The sequence below is a fragment of the Lissotriton helveticus genome, chromosome 5_1 (genome assembly GCF_964261635.1).
Source record: "Lissotriton helveticus chromosome 5_1, aLisHel1.1, whole genome shotgun sequence".
Taxonomy (NCBI): Eukaryota; Metazoa; Chordata; class Amphibia; order Caudata; family Salamandridae; genus Lissotriton; species Lissotriton helveticus.
The window spans coordinates 477,816,401-477,834,730 of NC_136065.1; the positions used below are offsets into that span (position 1 = coordinate 477,816,401).

Here is an 18,330-nt window from a genome sequence, read left to right on the forward strand (position 1 = left end):
TTTAAAGTTCATAAATAAATACCTATTACTTTCATTAAAAAAGAAAATGAACATGATACATGGTTAGTATTTGTTACATATCCTAAGTACAGTTAAAACATAGATTAGAATGGCATATATTATATCAGTGTTATCTAGGGATGATAAATAAGCCAGAGCTGGTAATTGATTCCTGATTTTCTCGGGTAATAGTAATGGCTGAAGGAATTGCCTTCTCTAAAGTGCCTGGTGCTTTGGTATGTAGAGCCATCACAGGGGCAATGTGGGAGTTAGGAAAACCACGTACCAGGGATGGAAAAGGATGCCAGAAAGTGTACTGTTTTGAGACGTAATCTAGTCAGCAGGAATGTTTGCCTTTCCTTTGAACTTAGCTGGAAATAAAGTGCAGGATGTGCTTTGGGTTGGCGATGTAACTCTCCCCATTCAGAGAGAACATCATCTGAGGAGTGCATCTGATGGTGGTAAAAAAAGACGAATAATTATTTTGAAGGAAGTATAAGAGAGGGTATCTGGATTAGAAAAGTACTCAGGTGTACCCATCTTTTAAAAGGTGGATTTGATATATCTGAGCCATGGGATCTCTAGGCAATCTCTCAGGTTCTCTCTACAAAGTCGGGCTTCCGTATTTTTTCAAATTCTTGCCATCAACAACAAGGGTTGCAGTTTTAGATATTCTTCTAGGTATCCCAGCCCGACTTCCTTGTGATAAAATGATACAGATGTACATTGTAGCACTGCCAACAATCTCCTGATAAACTTGTTTTCTATTTTTTGCAATGTTTTACGGTTTATATATCCCCAGACGCCATCGCCAAAAGAAACGACAGACAAATATTTACTTTTAAACACATAATGCAATTCCTTAATTGGCTTGTGCCCAATTCTTTTAGAGAATCTAAAAACAGCTTCTATGGACCTTTGAAATTGCACTGACCTAATACCCATTAAAAACTTCCAATTAAGATCCATATGAAATGGCAATCCCAAGTAAGAAAAGTTTGGTGGGGGTGGGGGGGGGTTGGGGGGAGGAGTGGGGGGGGTTCCAATTTCTTCCCCTCCTTACATAAACTTCCTTGTTGTAGCTTTTTTGGAGCCACACTTATATTCACCCAGCCCATTAATATAAAGCAATAGGAGGAATGGTGCCAACACACACCTCCGAATAACCCTAACAGTGGAGGGAAATGCTTCAGTTTGCTGTTAAATCCATAAATGCTAGATGGACACAGCTTTTTTGTGCCTTTGTATACTTTTGAATTATTAAACAGAGGTTAAGGGTCTGTTCTACTGTGCCTAGCCCTGGGCGAAACCCAAATTGGAAATGTGACAGTACTTGGGAGTCTTTAGCCCACAATTCCAGTTTTACCAGAATCATTCTGCCTGGTATTTTCACTGTACTGTCAAGAAGGGAGATGGGACGACAGCAGTATGGTTGATTCTTATCCCCTTTTTGGGTTTCGCCTGCCGAAAGGCTGCGCTCTGTGCAGCTTTTCAGCGCAGGTGAAATCCTTTGTTGACAATAAGGACTTCGGGAACGTCCCCCGGCTCTCATTGGCTAGCTCCATAAATGGAGGCTAGCCATTGAGTGCCGGATCTGTCCGTCAAGGCCGGACCAGATTCGGGGGCGTTCCCGAGATTTTTTCCCTGGGCGGAGTTACGTTGTTTCCCGTTCCCTCCCCTTTCCCGCCGTCCGTGTCCTCTCCCGCCCCCCTCCCGCCGTCCGTGTTCTCTCCCGCCCCCGAATCTGGTCCGGCATTGAGCCGGCACCCGCCTTCCTGCTCCGGCCGTCTTCTGCGTCTCTCCTCCCCCTTTCCCGCCCCCTCCCGCTTGACATTTTTACCTTCCGATCAGCCGCATGGAGAGCGAGCAGGCAGCGGACTTCGCTGGAGGAGGAGGAGGAGGAATAGCTGCCCACATCCCGGAGGAGAGGATGAGCACCCAGCCATGGAAGCCGCAACCCGTTTGTGACGACAGTCAGGGCGGCCCCATCAGCGCACCTTCACAGGGGGAGGCCCCCGAGGCACAATGTCCCGGACCCCCGGACTGGGCACCTCCCGGAAGCCCCGAGGCCAGCGGCGGCTCCCTGCTCCCTAGGCAGCGGGAGCACGAAGAAGCCCCGGACAATTCCGAGCACAGCCCCCCCCCCGTACGGGGCCTCTTCGCTGAACATCAGCGCCGCCTATCCCAATCCCCTTCCCCTCAGGGCTGTCCCACTGCCCGTCTACGAGGACTCTCACACCCCATCTCCACCTGCGGCCTCTCCTCATCATAGCCACTTAGAGCCCAAGACCACCGTTGAAACCTCTCAGTCTGCAGAGACTGCCTTTCAAGACCCCTCGTTCTCCGAGGCTTGTCCTCGCATACCCCTACCCCTGACGGCTGTTTCGTCAGGTTCCGAGCTTGCCTTGCCCAACCCCTTGTCGCCACCCTTCACATTGCCCTCCCTCTCCACCTCGCCAAACCCCTTGGAACCCGGATCTGCCCCGCCCAGCCACTTAATCTCTGCAGATGTTTCATTGAAGCCCCTGCCTGTGGCTTCCCTACCCACCCTCTTGCCACCCGGGGCCTCTTCATCCACCTGTCATCGTGAGTCCCCAACCCCCCCCTCCACACCCGGAGGAAGATCCCCACATAAAGTTCCTTCTTCCAGCTCTCCCCCTGCAGCCACCTCTCCCAGCCTGGACTCCCACGAGTCATCTTCCCACCTGCCCTCCCACCCCAGTTCGGACCTCAGTGTCAGCGAGGGTCTGGAGGAGCCGGCGGGGCGGGAGCGTGGCACTGGGCAGTCTGTCTATCACATCAAGTGGTTACTGTGGAAGGAGCAGAAGACTCCAATTGTTATCCAGAATGAAAACGGACCCTGTCCTCTGCTGGCTATCATCAATGTGCTGCTTTTGACCTGGAAGGTAAGGGGCACAGCTTAGTGTTGTCTAGATTTCAAGATTTACAAGCCGTTTAGGCACAGCCGCACAGGCCTGGAATCAGTCAAGGCCCCTCTGAATTGTAGGGAGTCTCCCCAACTGGGAGACAGTCTTTGCTTATTATAACCATTACTAATGGTCCATGTGAGACAATCACGCCGCTCCTCCTTTAAAAACACTTGAAAACCCAGAGTCTTGATGAATTCACAAAAGCACTCCTAACTATGTGGACTAGGAACAAACACTGCAAATGGTATATTTAGCTTGGCTTGAAAAATGTTTTTGGGATGCAGGGTGAAGATCTACTTTTGCCTTAGATGGGTGAGAATTATGTATTTTGTAGATTCTAAATTCATGCAGGATTGCACCCTCGGATTGCACCATCAGATTGCATGCTGTCTCAAAAATGAACAATTCCTATATCTTTGCAAGAAAAAATGGTGTAGACTCAAAACATTCTCCAAATCACATGCATTTTTGCCTTCATTGCTATTATTATTAAATATTTGTATTCTATTATTGTATTTTTGCAAGTGTCCTGCCCATACCGCAATCCAAAGATCACTGCTTTGAAAGTCATACCCTTGACAATTAACAGTATCTAATCCCATCTAGCTAATTTGTTAATCCTACCAGCCATATGCATGAACTCCCATAACCCCATCCCCTCCAATAATGATCACGCCGAACTCCCATCAATGTACAACAAAGAACCTGAAGTAAATACATGTATGGTTTCCTTGAGAGCATGTAACTAATCTCCATAACCACTGAATTAAACATTATCCTTAGGTTCCGGAGCAGCTTCCTGCCGGCCCAAAATTCTTAAATGCCTCGTAAGGTGTGTAAGACCTACATAGATACAATTGCAATATTATAGTACCAGTTATAGAGCAAGACAGGCACAATTAGGCATCTGTGCGCCAGACACATGGGTGTCGTAAAATTTCATAATAGTTATTATGGGGTGTGATCTAAAGAGCATAATTATTATAAGAGCTGTACCCTATGCAATAAAAAAGGGCAGCGGGTTTACCAACTGTTATTAGGAAAATATGTTTCAGCTCTTAGGCTTCTTTTTTTTACAACCTTATTAATTCTAAAAGTTCTAGCTTTGGTTTGCTACAATCAAACCAACTGGACTAATAAAGATGAAGGCAACGAGTTGTAGAAACACGCACAACATGATATGTCCTGACTACATCGAGCAAGTTGTAACCCTATAAGTGAGGGACCTAGCAAAGGTGAGTAACTGTCATTGAAAGATTGTATGCTCTCAGATTTGAAAATACAGTGTATTCTTGACATCTAACACAACCACTACTATAAAAACACTAGCGCAATTCAAAAATTCCCTCAGGGAGATTGCTCTTGAACAACATCAACAAGGGACCGTCTGAAGGAATTATTTTGTGTTATGAAATCTAAAAATTCATGAGTGGTCGCATAATTTCCAATCCACAATCAATTTCATTATATAGGCATATTTTTTTGGGGAAAAGAAATATATCGAATGAATGCTCAATTGATGAAGAGGCTTAACGGCGTGTACAATGAGCAATTTAATCCAAGTTTTTTTCAGTACTCAATTACATAGGAGTTCTAATTTGGTTTTCTTCAGTACTAAATTGAATAATTATGAAATAATTTTAGAGGGATATGACCAGCCACATTAGACAATGCACACCAATAAGGGCACAGCAATAATTGAATTCCATAATAGTATATAGAAGAGGCTTGAATGATGTAACAATCACGTAGCCCAGCTATAAAATCTCAGAGTTATAAAAGCAAGGATGTATTCTGTAGATGGCATGTTATCTATTATTTTTTTTTATTTAGTACAGTTGTATATACCTATAATTCTTCCTCAAAAGATCCACCTTGATTGTTTACGGACAGTGTCCTGAGGATCGTCTTACTGATTGCTTCTGTTTGGGACCGAACCGTTGACAACTCTTCTACATCAGCCTATGAAACTTGCAGTTCCTTCAGTTTGCCTCATACTTGATAACTCGGAGACTTTATACTGGGACTAAGTGGTTGTGACGCTATTCAAGGGCTTTTCTAAGAGCTATTAGTATTGAAAAAATAAATTAGAATTCCTATGTAATTTATTATTGAAAAAACGTATGTTTGATACTTAAATTCCTCCCTAATATTAACAGTATAGGCCCTATTGCCTCCCTTTTCCAATTCATTGAGGACATCCCAAAATGCTTTCACGTCATTGAACATATTAGCATTTAATAACCGATGCCATAGCACTGCTTGATAATGTGATTTCTCCAACCAAACTTTTTGTCTATAAGGTCTTCTCATTGACATCAGTTTAACCTTGGGACCGGTATAAGATGGAGTGGAGAGTGGAGAGTGCATAGGGAGTTGAGAGTGCATAGGGAGTTGAGAGTGCATAGGGAGTTGAGAGTGCATAGGGAGTTGAAAGTGCATAGGGAGTGGAGAGTGCATAGGGAGTGCATAGGGAGTGGAGAGTGCATAGGGAGTGGAGAGTGCATAGGGAGTGGAGAGTGCATAGGGAGTGGAGAGTGCATAGGGAGTGGAGAGTGGAGAGTGCATAGGGAGTGGAGAGTGCATAGGAAGTGCAGAGTGGAGAGTGCATAGGGAGTGCAGAGTGGATAGGGAGTGGAGAGTGGAGAGTGCATAGGGAGTGGAGAGTGCATAGGGAGTGCAGCTCGAGGGAGTGGAGAGTGCATAGGGAGTGGAGAGTGGAGAGTGCATAGGGAGTGGAGAGTGCATAGGGAGTGGAGAGTGCATAGGGAGTGGAGAGTGCATAGGGAGTGCAGAGTGGAGAGTGCATAGGGAGTGCAGAGTGGAGAGTGCATAGGGAGTGCAGAGTGGAGAGTGCATAGGGAGTGCAGAGTGGAGAGTGCATAGGGAGTGCAGAGTGGAGAGTGCATAGGGAGTGGAGAGTGGATAGGGAGTGGAGAGTGGAGAGTGGATAGGGAGTGGAGAGTGGAGAGTGCGTAGGGAGTGGAGAGTGCGTAGGGAGTGGAGAGTGGAGAGTGCGTAGGGAGTGGAGAGTGGAGAGTGTGTAGGGAGTGGAGAGTGGAGAGTGCGTAGGGAGTGGAGAGTGGAGAGTGCGTAGGGAGTGGAGAGTGGAGAGTGCGTAGGGAGTGGAGAGTGCATAGGGAGTGGATAGTGCATACGGAGTGGAGAGTGGAGAGTGCATAGGGAGTGGATAGTGCATACAGAGTGGAGAGTGGAGAGTGCATAGGGAGTGGAGAGTGGAGAGTGCGTAGGGAGTGGAGAGTGGAGAGTGCGTAGGGAGTGGAGAGTGGAGAGTGCGTAGGGAGTGGAGAGTGCGTAGGGAGTGGAGAGTGGAGAGTGCGTAGGGAGTGGATAGTGCATACGGAGTGGAGAGTGGAGAGTGCATAGGGAGTGGATAGTGCATACGGAGTGGAGAGTGGAGAATGCATAGGGAGTGGAGAGTGCATAGGGAATGGAGAGTGCATCCCCTCTACTTCTCTTCTATGGACACTTGTACTTCTTCTACTTCTCCACCAGCACAGTGTGTGTTTCCACTCGCCCGTGGCACTGGAGACTGAAGCACATCCTTCTTAGGGTGAAAACCGTCTTGCTGGTCATTATGGACACTCTTTCCAGTTCTGTACTTTTATGTGATCACACTATGCATTATGGGGGGTGTAGTGTTGCTTTGATTCCATTAGAACACAGCTGAAAACAATGATTTGTAGATAAAAACTCTAGTCCCACTAAATCTTGGAAGTGCTTATTCACACACACATGCATGCACGCACATATGCAAACACACTCTCTCTCCCTCAACAGGTGCACTACCTCCTCACAAGCACGGACACATGTTTGTAAAACAGGTTCTTTAACCCACCATGCCATCCCATAATGCAGTTCGGTTGGCTAGCACACCGTGGCTGACTGAAGATACGCACTAGGATGGCGCCGGCACTTGACAGCCAGGCACAGAGAGGCGCGTGATTGACAATGGGCGACAAGACGAGCGTGACTGAGAGCAGACGCCAACTGAAATGTCCAACCCTTAAAAAGGAAAGATTTAATGATGGTATTTTTTGTGGAACTGGTGGCGAGCTTCCTGTTTCAAGATGAGTGAGTGAACCATGTCCAAAAAGACTGACACTCCAGTAGGGTAGTGTAGTGCTTTCAGCAAGCGTTGCCTTAATGTGCCACCCCAGCACGATTTAACCCCCTCAGCTGTCAATTGGGCATCTGTCACGTGACACCTGCAGACCAGACTCTGAATTTCTTCAGTGAAATCCAGTAGGGTACAATAGGTCTTACATTTGCAAGAGATTAAGCTGTTGGCAATGTAAATGACAATGCCATTTATTTATCTGTTTTCAAAACCAACACATAAATAAAAATATTGTCATTTACAATGCCAATAGCTCTAACTTTGGCAAAGGCGAAACCGTTGCATTGTAAATGCTTGTTAAAAATAGTCACGATAATGGCTTCCTGCCAGGTCTTAACTAGGGGTTCTACTAATCCACTTCTAGTGACATTGGTTATTATCGGGGCCCAGAATTGTGGAGATGTTTGTAAAGGTCCATTGGTACTTTATTGGGACCCGGGGTTTCTCCGAGGGACTGCACTCTTTGGCTGAGACATCTTCTATCTCAATTGAGTGACTCAGGGTCGAGGCTGTACTCATTCCATGGGGAGCTACTTCGTCAGAGATGGGGATCTGTGGGTCATGACAAAATATTTTCGTGAAATAGTTTACCCAGTCTGCTCCTGCTATGATTGTTTCTAGCTTGGATGATTCGTCCCACAACAAAGTTGTTGGATTTACGACCTGCCACAAAGCATGCGTATCTCTTGCCATGCATTCATTCATTAGATCTTCCCAGGCCTTTTCTCCTAATTCCTGCTTCCTTTTTCACATCTTTATATGATTTCCTAGCCTTGACTTTTCCTTCTCTGTCTTCCGGACGTACGCGTAAAGCCTGTTTTAATGATCTGTGTACTGCGTTACATGCACTATTAAACCATCATGGGGCTTCAATTGTTTTTCTAGGGTTTTAGTTTAGTTTAGTTTCTATATATTTCTTTAGCAAGGTAAAAGCCTGCATAATATTCTCTGGTTCCGCATCCTTTTTTAGGACCACCTAACTTTTTCCCATTTATTTGTCATAAGATCTCTCAAGAAGGCCTCCTTATCAATTTTCCCCCACTTGACGTTTATACTCCTGTTCTTGTTGTATTGGACTTGTATTGTTGTTTAGTCCCTAGCTGTCTCCCCAGGGTTATGTCAAGTGACATTGAGATTGGATTGTGGTCCCTTAGACATCTAATCAGCACTTTACACTCTTTACAGAGGGGTAGGAGATCTTTAGTGATTAGTATATGATGTATTTTCGAATTTGAGTGTGAGCCCACATAAGTTGGAGTTTGCAAGTCACTGGTTTGATCATACTTCTGTGCAAATATCAGGTCTCTAGCTATAAAAACCCTATTTAGGGAGTACCCATAGGGGCTATGCTTAAAATGTGCAAGGGCACTGATCAGTTTCGATCATTATAATCGCCCGCCCAAATAATTTGGAGTTCTTTCCCATGGGCGTGCTGCGTTTCATTTATCAAAGGGGATTATGGACGGAGTGTTGAACATTTCAAGCACTCACCACCAGTCAACTGATCTGGGTTTAATCCATCATCATTCTTTAGCTCACTCCGCCACCCCAGTTCAGACATGGCCATATGCAAATCAGTCTGACCTTGTGCCTCATGGGAACAGCCCGAACTGCCAAGCCACGTCTTCTCTGAACCGGAAACAAGCATCCTGGGACCGGTTTCTGGCTAATCGGTCGTCATCAGCCATGCTAGCTTGAATCCATTGGCAAAGCTAGCAAGGTACCCATGTCTGGGCATACCCTGCCAACTTAGGGTGAACAAAGCAAAACCATCATTTATGGCATCCTCCAAAACATTTATCACCTCAGTTACTGTGTGATCAAATATGTTGTAATATAAATGAATCAGCAGTAAATCATAGGGATTTGGGAGGATTTTTAACAACAGATGATAATAAGGTGTTGAGATAAGTTATTGTGTCCTTGTATCTTCTAGTGATACAGAAATAAAGGTAGTCAGTCCTCATTTTTACCTACCCGTCTTAGAGGGGATGGCCAGGACTGAATAAGAAGCGTATCCATCAATGTAGGGTGGGTCCTTGAGCCACGTCTCTTGGCAACAGATTATAGTGTGTTCTTCTACCAGTATTCTCTAGTCTGGATTTGCTAACTTGGTATGCAGGCCCGCCACGCTCCATGAGACAATGCTTAAAGTGTTTCCCTGACTGGCCCGGCGGTTCGTTACATCTTGGGTACATGTAGATATCACTGAGGGGTTTTGAATCAGCGCAGCTTCTTCTCCTGGCTGTGGCTGTAACTGTGAGTTTTGGTTTCCTAGTGAGGACAATACCACAAATCTGGTGGATGTACAGGTGTAATGCAGTTGGTATTAAGATGTTCCTTCATCAGGCTTACGGCGTAACTGCATATGGCCTTCTTGGAGAGCTGGTGGCATTAAAAAACTTGGTTGGTAAAAGAAACCTAAGGGCTGAGCTCTAATGCCTTCTATGGTAGGAGATGTGTAATGGAGTCGACTCAGTAAAGTTAAAACTAAGCCTGCATCTCTAACATTAATATTTATACAGTCTCTTTGTGATGTCCTTGAGAATGGGCTGACCCATGAGACTCGTCTTGTGGTAATGATTTCATTAAACAGGTTACTTGAGCAGCCAGAATATTTCTTTAGCCAGAAGGAAACTTAATTCAATTAAGATGTATGAGGCTCATTTTGGGCTGGATCTAGCTTGGGTACATTCTCAAACACAATTATATAAAGTGTGCATTACGGGGTATGTGCAGTCGGATGCCCATTCCTTTATGTAGAGTTCTAGCCATCAGATCCCTATTGAGAGTGAGCCATGGGCCAACAGATGCATGATTAGGCTTAGGGGTGCCTGCTAGAGCTCTCTCTTGGTGGGTGGATTTCAGGCATCTTTTTTCATCTTCTTGTGAGTTTGGCTGTTTTTTGTATGCTACTTCCTCTGTTGCGTTCTGTTCACTATGAGTCTTCCCTTGTTTATTCAAGAAGCCATCATTTCCATAAGCTTCTACTGGGCTGAGGAAATGTTGACGGCTTTCTTCTCCAAGAATGGGAGACTCTCCACCTGGGATGTCCCTTCATGTGTTGTTTGGATTTGTGAGTCCTGTACATAAATTAATAGGAGAAAGATAGGAGAAAGCTTGGGGATAATGGCCTTGGGTCAAGGGGAAAAATCTACAGTCGCTAGGTGGTCATGGGTAGTGTGACTAGAAGACTGATTCTATGCAGGTTCCATGGGGACTGTGATCTTTGGTCCTGGGAGAACAGAATTTTTAAAAGCAGAGTCCACCCTTGCCTCTACCCTGTCAATCTCAGTCTCAATAGCGCCCATAACAGATGTGAGGTAGCTTTTAATTGGGTTTGGCAACGCCTCTTCCCTAGCTTCGTCCACAGTTTGATGGGTCCCCTTGCGTTTCCCCATCCTTAGCCCTTAAAGGATGTACACTGCAAAATTAAGTTGAAACAAGTTACCTGAGTTCAGTTGTGGTAAGGTTATGCTTTCACCCTGCCTCTCCGATTATTTATTGTATTCATAAACAACTGTTGTTCTGGTCCTCTCTAAATTAGATAAGCAGCGCCATCATGTGGCAGACTGTCATAAGTGTGGTGATGACAATTGAGCACCGGAAACCAATTAAGTGCCGGTGCTGAGCTCTGGAAACCACTGGCTCAAATTAAGCACTGGGCAGCATGTTCTGAGACACTGTGCTCAGCCACCTGGAATGCTCGCACCACATGAGTTACTCTGGTGTCTGTGGCAATTGCATCGCAGAATGCAGCGCTGGTTGAAAGATGTTAACCGTCGTCATTTACCATGTGAATGTGATGCTTTTCAGAGAAGAGCTACATACAAGCCTTATAAATAGCCCTCTACCATTTTTGTCCCTGATTTTTGCTCCTTCCAGTTGGACCCATCTTCTGCATTTTAATTGTGGATATGATTGTTTCATTCCTGATGGTAGTAGGAGTTTGGTGCTGTGCTAATCTTTTCATTACTAATTGTCTTCAAGATTTACAAGATTGCTGGGGGTGGAGTTACATTTTGTGTGTTTCCTCCTATCTGGGACCCTCATAAGAAGTATTTGTCACCTTCCATGTATACTAATCTGTGCAGGAAATTACTGTGGCTACTGAAGAGTCACCCTTTCCTTGAGAAATCAGGAAGAGGATTCAACATACCTTCTCAGTGCCCATAACTTGACAAACAAATGCACACTAGGTCTTGATGCAATTATACAGAAAATATCTTTTAGTTAAGGGATATGGCTAGCTATCCTGGCAGCTACAATGATGTTATCAAATGTTTGGAGAAGTAACTAAATCAATGTTTTTATATCTGGTGTTTTAAGTTACATTTTAGCAAAAATCTGAACATGGGAAAGGCAGGCTTTTAAAGATATTACTAGAGGTTTTCAAAATATCTGGAATTGAAAGTGTTTGGTAATCAGTGAACAGTTTGAACCATTTGATTAGATGTATATGTAGTTCGAATTAAATAGTTTGAGAAAGCAATTAGACAGAAAACAGAACGAGATAAGGGACACATTTTTGAAAAAGGAAACCATTTGGGTATGGAGCATATGCAAGGTGAGGCATATGCAAAAGTAAGGGCAATTAGGGGACCTGATGGAGATTGCTTTTCCAAACAATTTGACCTCGGTCTTGTTAGTTTGAGACAATTATCCATCACCCACAGAGCTAATGAGCTAAGACAATCACAGAGTTTACCCCTCGAGGTCTCTGGATTGTCCACAATAGAGACTGAAATGTGATATCATCAGCATAGGATACAATTACAAACCCAGAGGTTCAGATGAGAGTGCCTAAATGTGCCATATTGCTTTTAAAGAGTGTGGGGGCTAAAAGATGATCCCTTTGGACCCTCACATGGGATGATGACTGGGTCAGATAAGAATAGAAAGAGATGAATGGTTTGTGTTCTGTCTGAAAGTACCAAATGAAACCAGGCCAGAGTTTTGGAGAATCTCCCCATCTCTTGCAGTGTTTTGATCAGAAAAGCATGCAGCTTTGTATCAAAAGCCGCAGACAGGTTGAGTGGGATAATAAAAGCTGGCCTGTCCTCATCCAGACTCAACCTGATCTTATTGGTTGCTACTAACAGAGCTTCTTTGGTGGTGTGCTTAGCCCTAATTCGCAATTGTGACGAATCCAGAAGATTGTTTAACTATAAATATACAGATAATTGATAGTTAATAGGTTTTTCAATAATTTTGGCCAAATAAAAGGCAGGACAGAAACAGGAAAGTTAGAGTGGACAGGTGGATCAGCCAAAGATTATTTGAAAAGGGGAATAACATTGGTGTGCTTACACACAGCGGGAATGGTGACCATGTGAAGAAGGAAATTAAAAAGCTCCTCTAAATGGGAGCTGAAAAATTCAGGAAGGGACGAGACAATATGAAAAGGACAAGGGTCCTTTGAATCAATTTCACAGTTTTTTCCACATCCAAAATGGTGGTGGTGTTTAAATTCCTTAAATAGCTCTTGGATGCTGCGTGGGGAGGCTCTTGAAGGTGTACGAGTGTGTTCTGTGCAGGCTGAGGGGCAAAATTAATACATTTTCCTAATTTTTTCCAATGAAGAAAGTAGACAGAGTAGGACACGGAGCAGAGTGACCGATCACACTGCAGCGTTCATTCCAAAACAGGTTTAATTGAAAATAATTGGAACTAAACTTTAAAATCTTCAAAACAAGTATGTGATCAGCCCAAAAAATGCAACTGCCAACAACTGATTCCCAGGTACTTCTGCATGCCAAGGACATTCTAACCCTCAGAAGAGGGAAAAATGTGATTTTGAACCAAGAGGGAATACTTTATCTGCATAGTGCAATTTTAGTCAAGCTGCCACTGAACCACACCGCCACATGTGAAGGAGAATACCAAATTTAGCTAAGCGAACAAAATGACAAAAAAAAAACTTTGTCACACTGCTGCAATGCATGAAGCTGACAGATAAGACTACCCATTATGGCTTGTTTGATCTACACCATGTACATAGACTGTGGTAATGTGAACAGGAATTGAAATATTAGATTATCAAACTAAACAATAGAAATTATTTGTTAAAACAATTTAAGAATGGTTTCTCTGAATCAAGGATTGCAAATTAGTATACAAATAAACTCATGCCATGGTTCCCATTGTTCCCCCTTCACAGAATCCCTGAGTTCAGCTGCGATCTTTGGAATCATTGCAGGAGTATTATTAGGTGTTGGAATTCTCAGTGCCATCATCATCATAATTGTGAAGAAGATGTCCGGGAGGTACTCGTAAGTAAAGATCTGCTGACACTTCTCTGAGAGAAAGAGAGAGAGAGAGAGAGAGAGAGAGAGAGAGAGAGAGAGAGAGAGTGGGTGGGTGTGTGTGTGTGTGTGTATATATAATCTTGACTTTTGCAAAAAGAATAAAAAATAAAAAGGAAATAAAATAATGCACTGCAATTGGGTCCACGCTCGTGATTTCGCGTGCATGCGAGGTTGATCTGCGAGGTATTGCAGATATATAGATATATATATACAATCACAGTCCCAATCTCCGAATTGAATGGAGAAACACAGGTACAGACCATATCGTGCTGCTGGTTCTAATTTCAGTGCAACTTTATTCCGTGCAAATTGACATGACGCGCTTCAGTCGTGTTATCATAACCTTGATCACATATATATATGTATGTATGTGTTTATTTATTTTTGGTCCCGGGAGACCCAGGGCTCAAATCCCAATTTTATGTATCTTTGTAAATTCAAATTGCACGTGTGTGGCCTAATTTAAGATTGCAGGATTTGCAACAAAGGTGACCTTAGGATCATAACTCCATTTACTCCTGCACAATATTACCTTAAAATTTTGTAATATTGTGCATCAGTAAAGGATATGCCAGGGGCATGAAGCAAATTTTTCCACAGTGGGAATGCCCATGAAAGTTTGAGAACACCCTTGGGGACTTGAGAGCTTTGTGCATTCGCCATCTATTTTTTACCCATTTCCAGACTGAATATAGCAAGAGATTTACTCTTGTAAAAGGAATGAGCAAATATTGTTCATGGTAGGAATGGTAAGGGTACATCCCGAAAATGATTGAGGGATTGCAGGAAAGGGGTTTGGACAAAAGGGTTAAATATTTTCTCTGTGATAAAAGCAAAAAAGAAACGAACCATTGCACAAAAGTGGTGACATTTACCTAAGTACATTTATGCAATATGTAGAAATGTGTGTGCAGCCGTGTGTAGTTCAAACTTGTGACCATCGCAGATCACCATGTTTATCCTTTTTTATAACCGTTGTTTGAGGCTCAGTGGGCTGCCGGGTGATTGTGAGATACAGGGCTCATTTGAGCCTACGTTCGGTGGTAGCAGAGATATTGGAGCATGAATGAACCCATCTTCTGCTGAAATAAGTCTGATATTCAGGTGTTGTGTGTAAAGTAAGCAAGGCGTACACATTCTGGCTTCTATTAAAATTTTGAGAGAAGACACCATTTATTAAGGTCCCCTGTAGGCAATGCTCTCATTTTGGAGGTGGATAAATCTCAGTGAAGCCCTAGCCTATATCAGCATGATGATAAAACTGCCTCTTATATGATGCCCAGTCCCACCAGGTGGGGGTGAACTAATGTCTGGCAAAACTTGGGGTTTGAGTCTACCCCAATAGTGTTGCCCATTGCGGGCCCCTCCCCACCCAGTCAGGGTAAAGTTCTTCTTGGACCAGACTGCTACCATTGCACCTGGACCCCCACAAGGTCCATGGCACATATAGCTCCACTGTGTATTTTAGCTGGACTGGATCAGGCCGGTAAGCGGAAATAGGAGATACTGTGCTGTTACTTTGTGTAATCCCCTCTGCCCCAGGTGGCCAAGCAGACTTGTGGTGTGTAAAACAAGTGATTTGCCTTGTCCCTCAGCTCCTGCTCCAGGCTGCAGCCCGCGGGTAAGGTGTATAGGTAGGCGGCAACTGGGTGGGCGCCTATGTCGTTGTGGGCTATATTCAAGTTTATTGCAGTCAAGATTTGTCTCATACCATGTAGGATGATGCATATAGTAGAAGCGCATTAGTAGCCTTAATCCCTCATTTAGCATCCCTGTGCATGACGAACATGCAGGGGGAGATGGCCTTCTGTCAATGCCGTCTGGTCTTCACATACCGGCCACTTCATGCAGGGGAAAATCGTCATGACCTGTATGCATGCCCTCGCCAGTGACAGGCCTCTTCTGTGTAGCTGGAATGGACCCCAGGGGTCTGTCAGTGCAGAGAGCCCAGGTCCCAGCTGCAGCAAGGGATAGAGTCCCCTGTGCGCACCTTACGCTTTGCCCCCAATTTTAACAGGCAGTGCCCAGCAATGCGGCATTAGACCACCCTTGAATTGCAGCAGTGATTTGCCAGGTCCTCCTGCTCATCTCTGGCTGCGAGTCGGGCAGGAGAAACCAGCTCTCACGTTAGCCTGAGCCCGGGCAGATACCCGATCCAACAGGCTGCCCTCTGCAGGCCTCAGCGGGTGCAGTGCTATCCGGGCGGCCTGACGGTCGCTCCTAAGATGTACAGGAGCCCCGCCTGGGCGAGATCTGCTTCAGATGCTTCCCACGCCTATCTGCGGCCTTGATGCACAGGCCTCACTCAGGCCGGATCGTCAACCCATCTGCGTCCACTCCCAGGCTCCGTGACCCCAAAGCTCACTTACGGAGACCAGCCTGGGAGCCGTCCACATAGATTACAGGGCGGCATGTAGAAGCAGGCACTCCTCCCCGACCTCTGCTGCTGTGCCAGGGAAAGTTCATATTGGTGGGCTGTCTAGGCCAGCAGCAGGATCAGAGAGACATGAAAAGACGTCTCACGCGCCCGCCATCTTGGCCACGTCCCCCAAAGTATTTGTTTTTTTAGAATTAACCTTTCCCCACTTCCATTGCCATGGGTGAGCTAGGGTATGCCTGTTTTATCATGTACCAGTGTATATCTGACCAATATTGTTGTAAGTGAAGCAGCATTATTTTCTATAAAAACCATCTGGAAATTAGGTTTTTGCATAGCACACATCATGAACTGAATTTCTTCAAGGTGGTCTTAGAGATGACGCTTAGTTAAATGACACATAGTGAAGTAAAGGGGGGAGGTGTGGCGCCGCGGCCAGGGTGACTGACCCCGGAATTTGGGGATCACGGTTTGATCCCCGGGGCCGGAGGCAGATTAGCCCAGCACCTTGTGACCTTGGGCAATAGCTTGCTTAATCTTCCCGACATCCCCCAGCTCCTAGAGACCCCAACGGGTGATGGTTTGCACTTTACAAATGTGGATTATTATTATTAAGTAAAGAGATTTGTGTAGCATCAGACAATTTGGTGCAGTGGAGAAGCTGGGACTTAAACCCAGTTTTACTGATTACACATCATGCTATTCAACCACTTGACTCCCTTTTTACCACCAAAAGAACATGCTTTGTATTCAATTATTTCAAGGTCTAACTTACTACACCATTTACAAATAATACAGGAACCACATGTTAATTCAATGCGAATTGATATATGTATAAAATATCAAAAAGTCAAACTTGAACAACATTAGAACAAGGAAAGATAGGAGACTATTTTAATGTAAATATTCTGGGGCAGTTTCTAGATAGGGGTGTAGACCCACTGACTGCAACCATTACTTACATGCAATGCCTCACACAATACATACAAACTGTATGTATGCCACCACATGGAGCTGCCTCTCCTGGTAAGCATTAGTAGGCATGGCTTTGTTGCCGACCGGCAACTGTGGCACTTTGACTGTACTGCGCATGTCAGGTTTGCCGGTATTTTGAAAATGGTCTACTCGACATGCGCAGTTCATGGTTTCCCTAGACACAGCTCTCAGTGAGCTAGAAAAGCAACAACACAGCCCCATCAGTCTCAGATGGAGCGCTGCGGTCACCTGTCCAAGCCTATCCTATCCTAACAGTGCTGTTATGCTGTTTAACATTATAAACAGCATGAGAGCAGTGCTTTCATTGGCTAAGATGCCTGGTGTTTTAGTTTGACTTTGCCCGCCCAGCAAGTACTGCTTAGCTCTTCACAGGGCATGGAATTCAAAGAGTCGGGCTGAAGGGGTAAAGAAGATCGACTGTTGGAGTAAGTTGATTATTTATGTTTTATTTTTTTATAATACATCTTGTCTTGTTTGTTTCATGTAATGGCAAAGCTCTCCAATACTGTTGGCAGAGTTTGGTCTTAATAACTGCAAAAACAACATCAAAGAAAAGGTAGCAGCACCAAGTACCCTATGCCCACCATTTCCGAGAGTTACCAGCTGCCATTCTAAATATCACTTCCTTTTATTTAAACAATGAGAGGGGGGGGGGTCAACACCTCAATGACTGCAATTATGAGTCAGCACAAACAAGAGGACTCTTGACTTCCCACAGGTTTCCCATCAGACATGTAAAATGCAGTTCAGCTTAACTGCAGATGCAACAGAAAAGCAAAGTTTTAGATTGTGTGCGCTCATCTGGTTTGTGGCTAATGTTATTGACTTTTAAAGTTGCATTACAGGAAAACGACAATGCCTGTTATAGTTGGCCCCACCTGACTTCTCTTTACGAAGAAACCATTTAGGTCTCGCCTAGGCAGCGCTTGCTCTGTCTCTTCGAGACATGCTGTATCTAGGATATGGGCTTGAAAAAACTACGATCTTTTTCAATGGCTCCTGTTGCTGTCCTTTAGAAGTGCTGGCTTTTCATTCGTAAATACACTTAATAGTCCCTCCTTTTGGAAATTTGTATCCATCCATGAAGACTGCCCATCTTACATGTGTTCTTACTGTTCAGGGTATTTATACTTAGAGAGAACTCTTTTTTTAGTTGTCCTACTTCTTTGCTCATTAACTGTTCTGGTTAGTTGTACAATAAAAATTCAGTCGCATCATTTGCTTGCCCATGCTTTATCCCCCATGCCTTCCCCCATGCCACCCAAAACACTGCTTCGGTTGTTTCATATCCCTCAATCTCCCCATGCTTCCCCTTCACAACTCCCGCAACACTGCTCGCAGGCCCCCATCACCCCTCGAGGCCACTGCTGTTTTGCTCGTTTTTTTTAACTTTACAAACGCTTTTATTTATATAGCGCACCCAGCCATGGGCTCGAAGAAATTAAACAATCAGCCCATTATCACAGGATGTTGAGCCTGACAGCAGACTCGAGCACGCATCCCCAGCTCAATAGTCGGCAGCTCTCAATGCTGCACCATATCCTTTGCCTAACCATGTTGCAGGGTGCAGTACTATAT

At 44.6% G+C, this 18,330-nt stretch overlaps 1 protein-coding gene and 1 pseudogene across 1 annotated transcript in view; both read left to right on the plus strand.

Annotated features, from left to right (window-relative positions):
* The window catches only part of PDPN (podoplanin), a 333,969-nt gene that overhangs the window by 284,517 nt on the left and 31,122 nt on the right, over nt 1–18,330 (plus strand). Inside the window, exon 4 of the mRNA XM_078642769.1 lies at nt 13,232–13,343. Within this exon, the coding sequence (XP_078498895.1) occupies nt 13,232–13,343 (112 nt within the window). The remainder of the gene's footprint in view (nt 1–13,231; nt 13,344–18,330) is intronic.
* LOC144756457 (uncharacterized) lies at nt 1,840–2,924 on the plus strand (annotated as a pseudogene).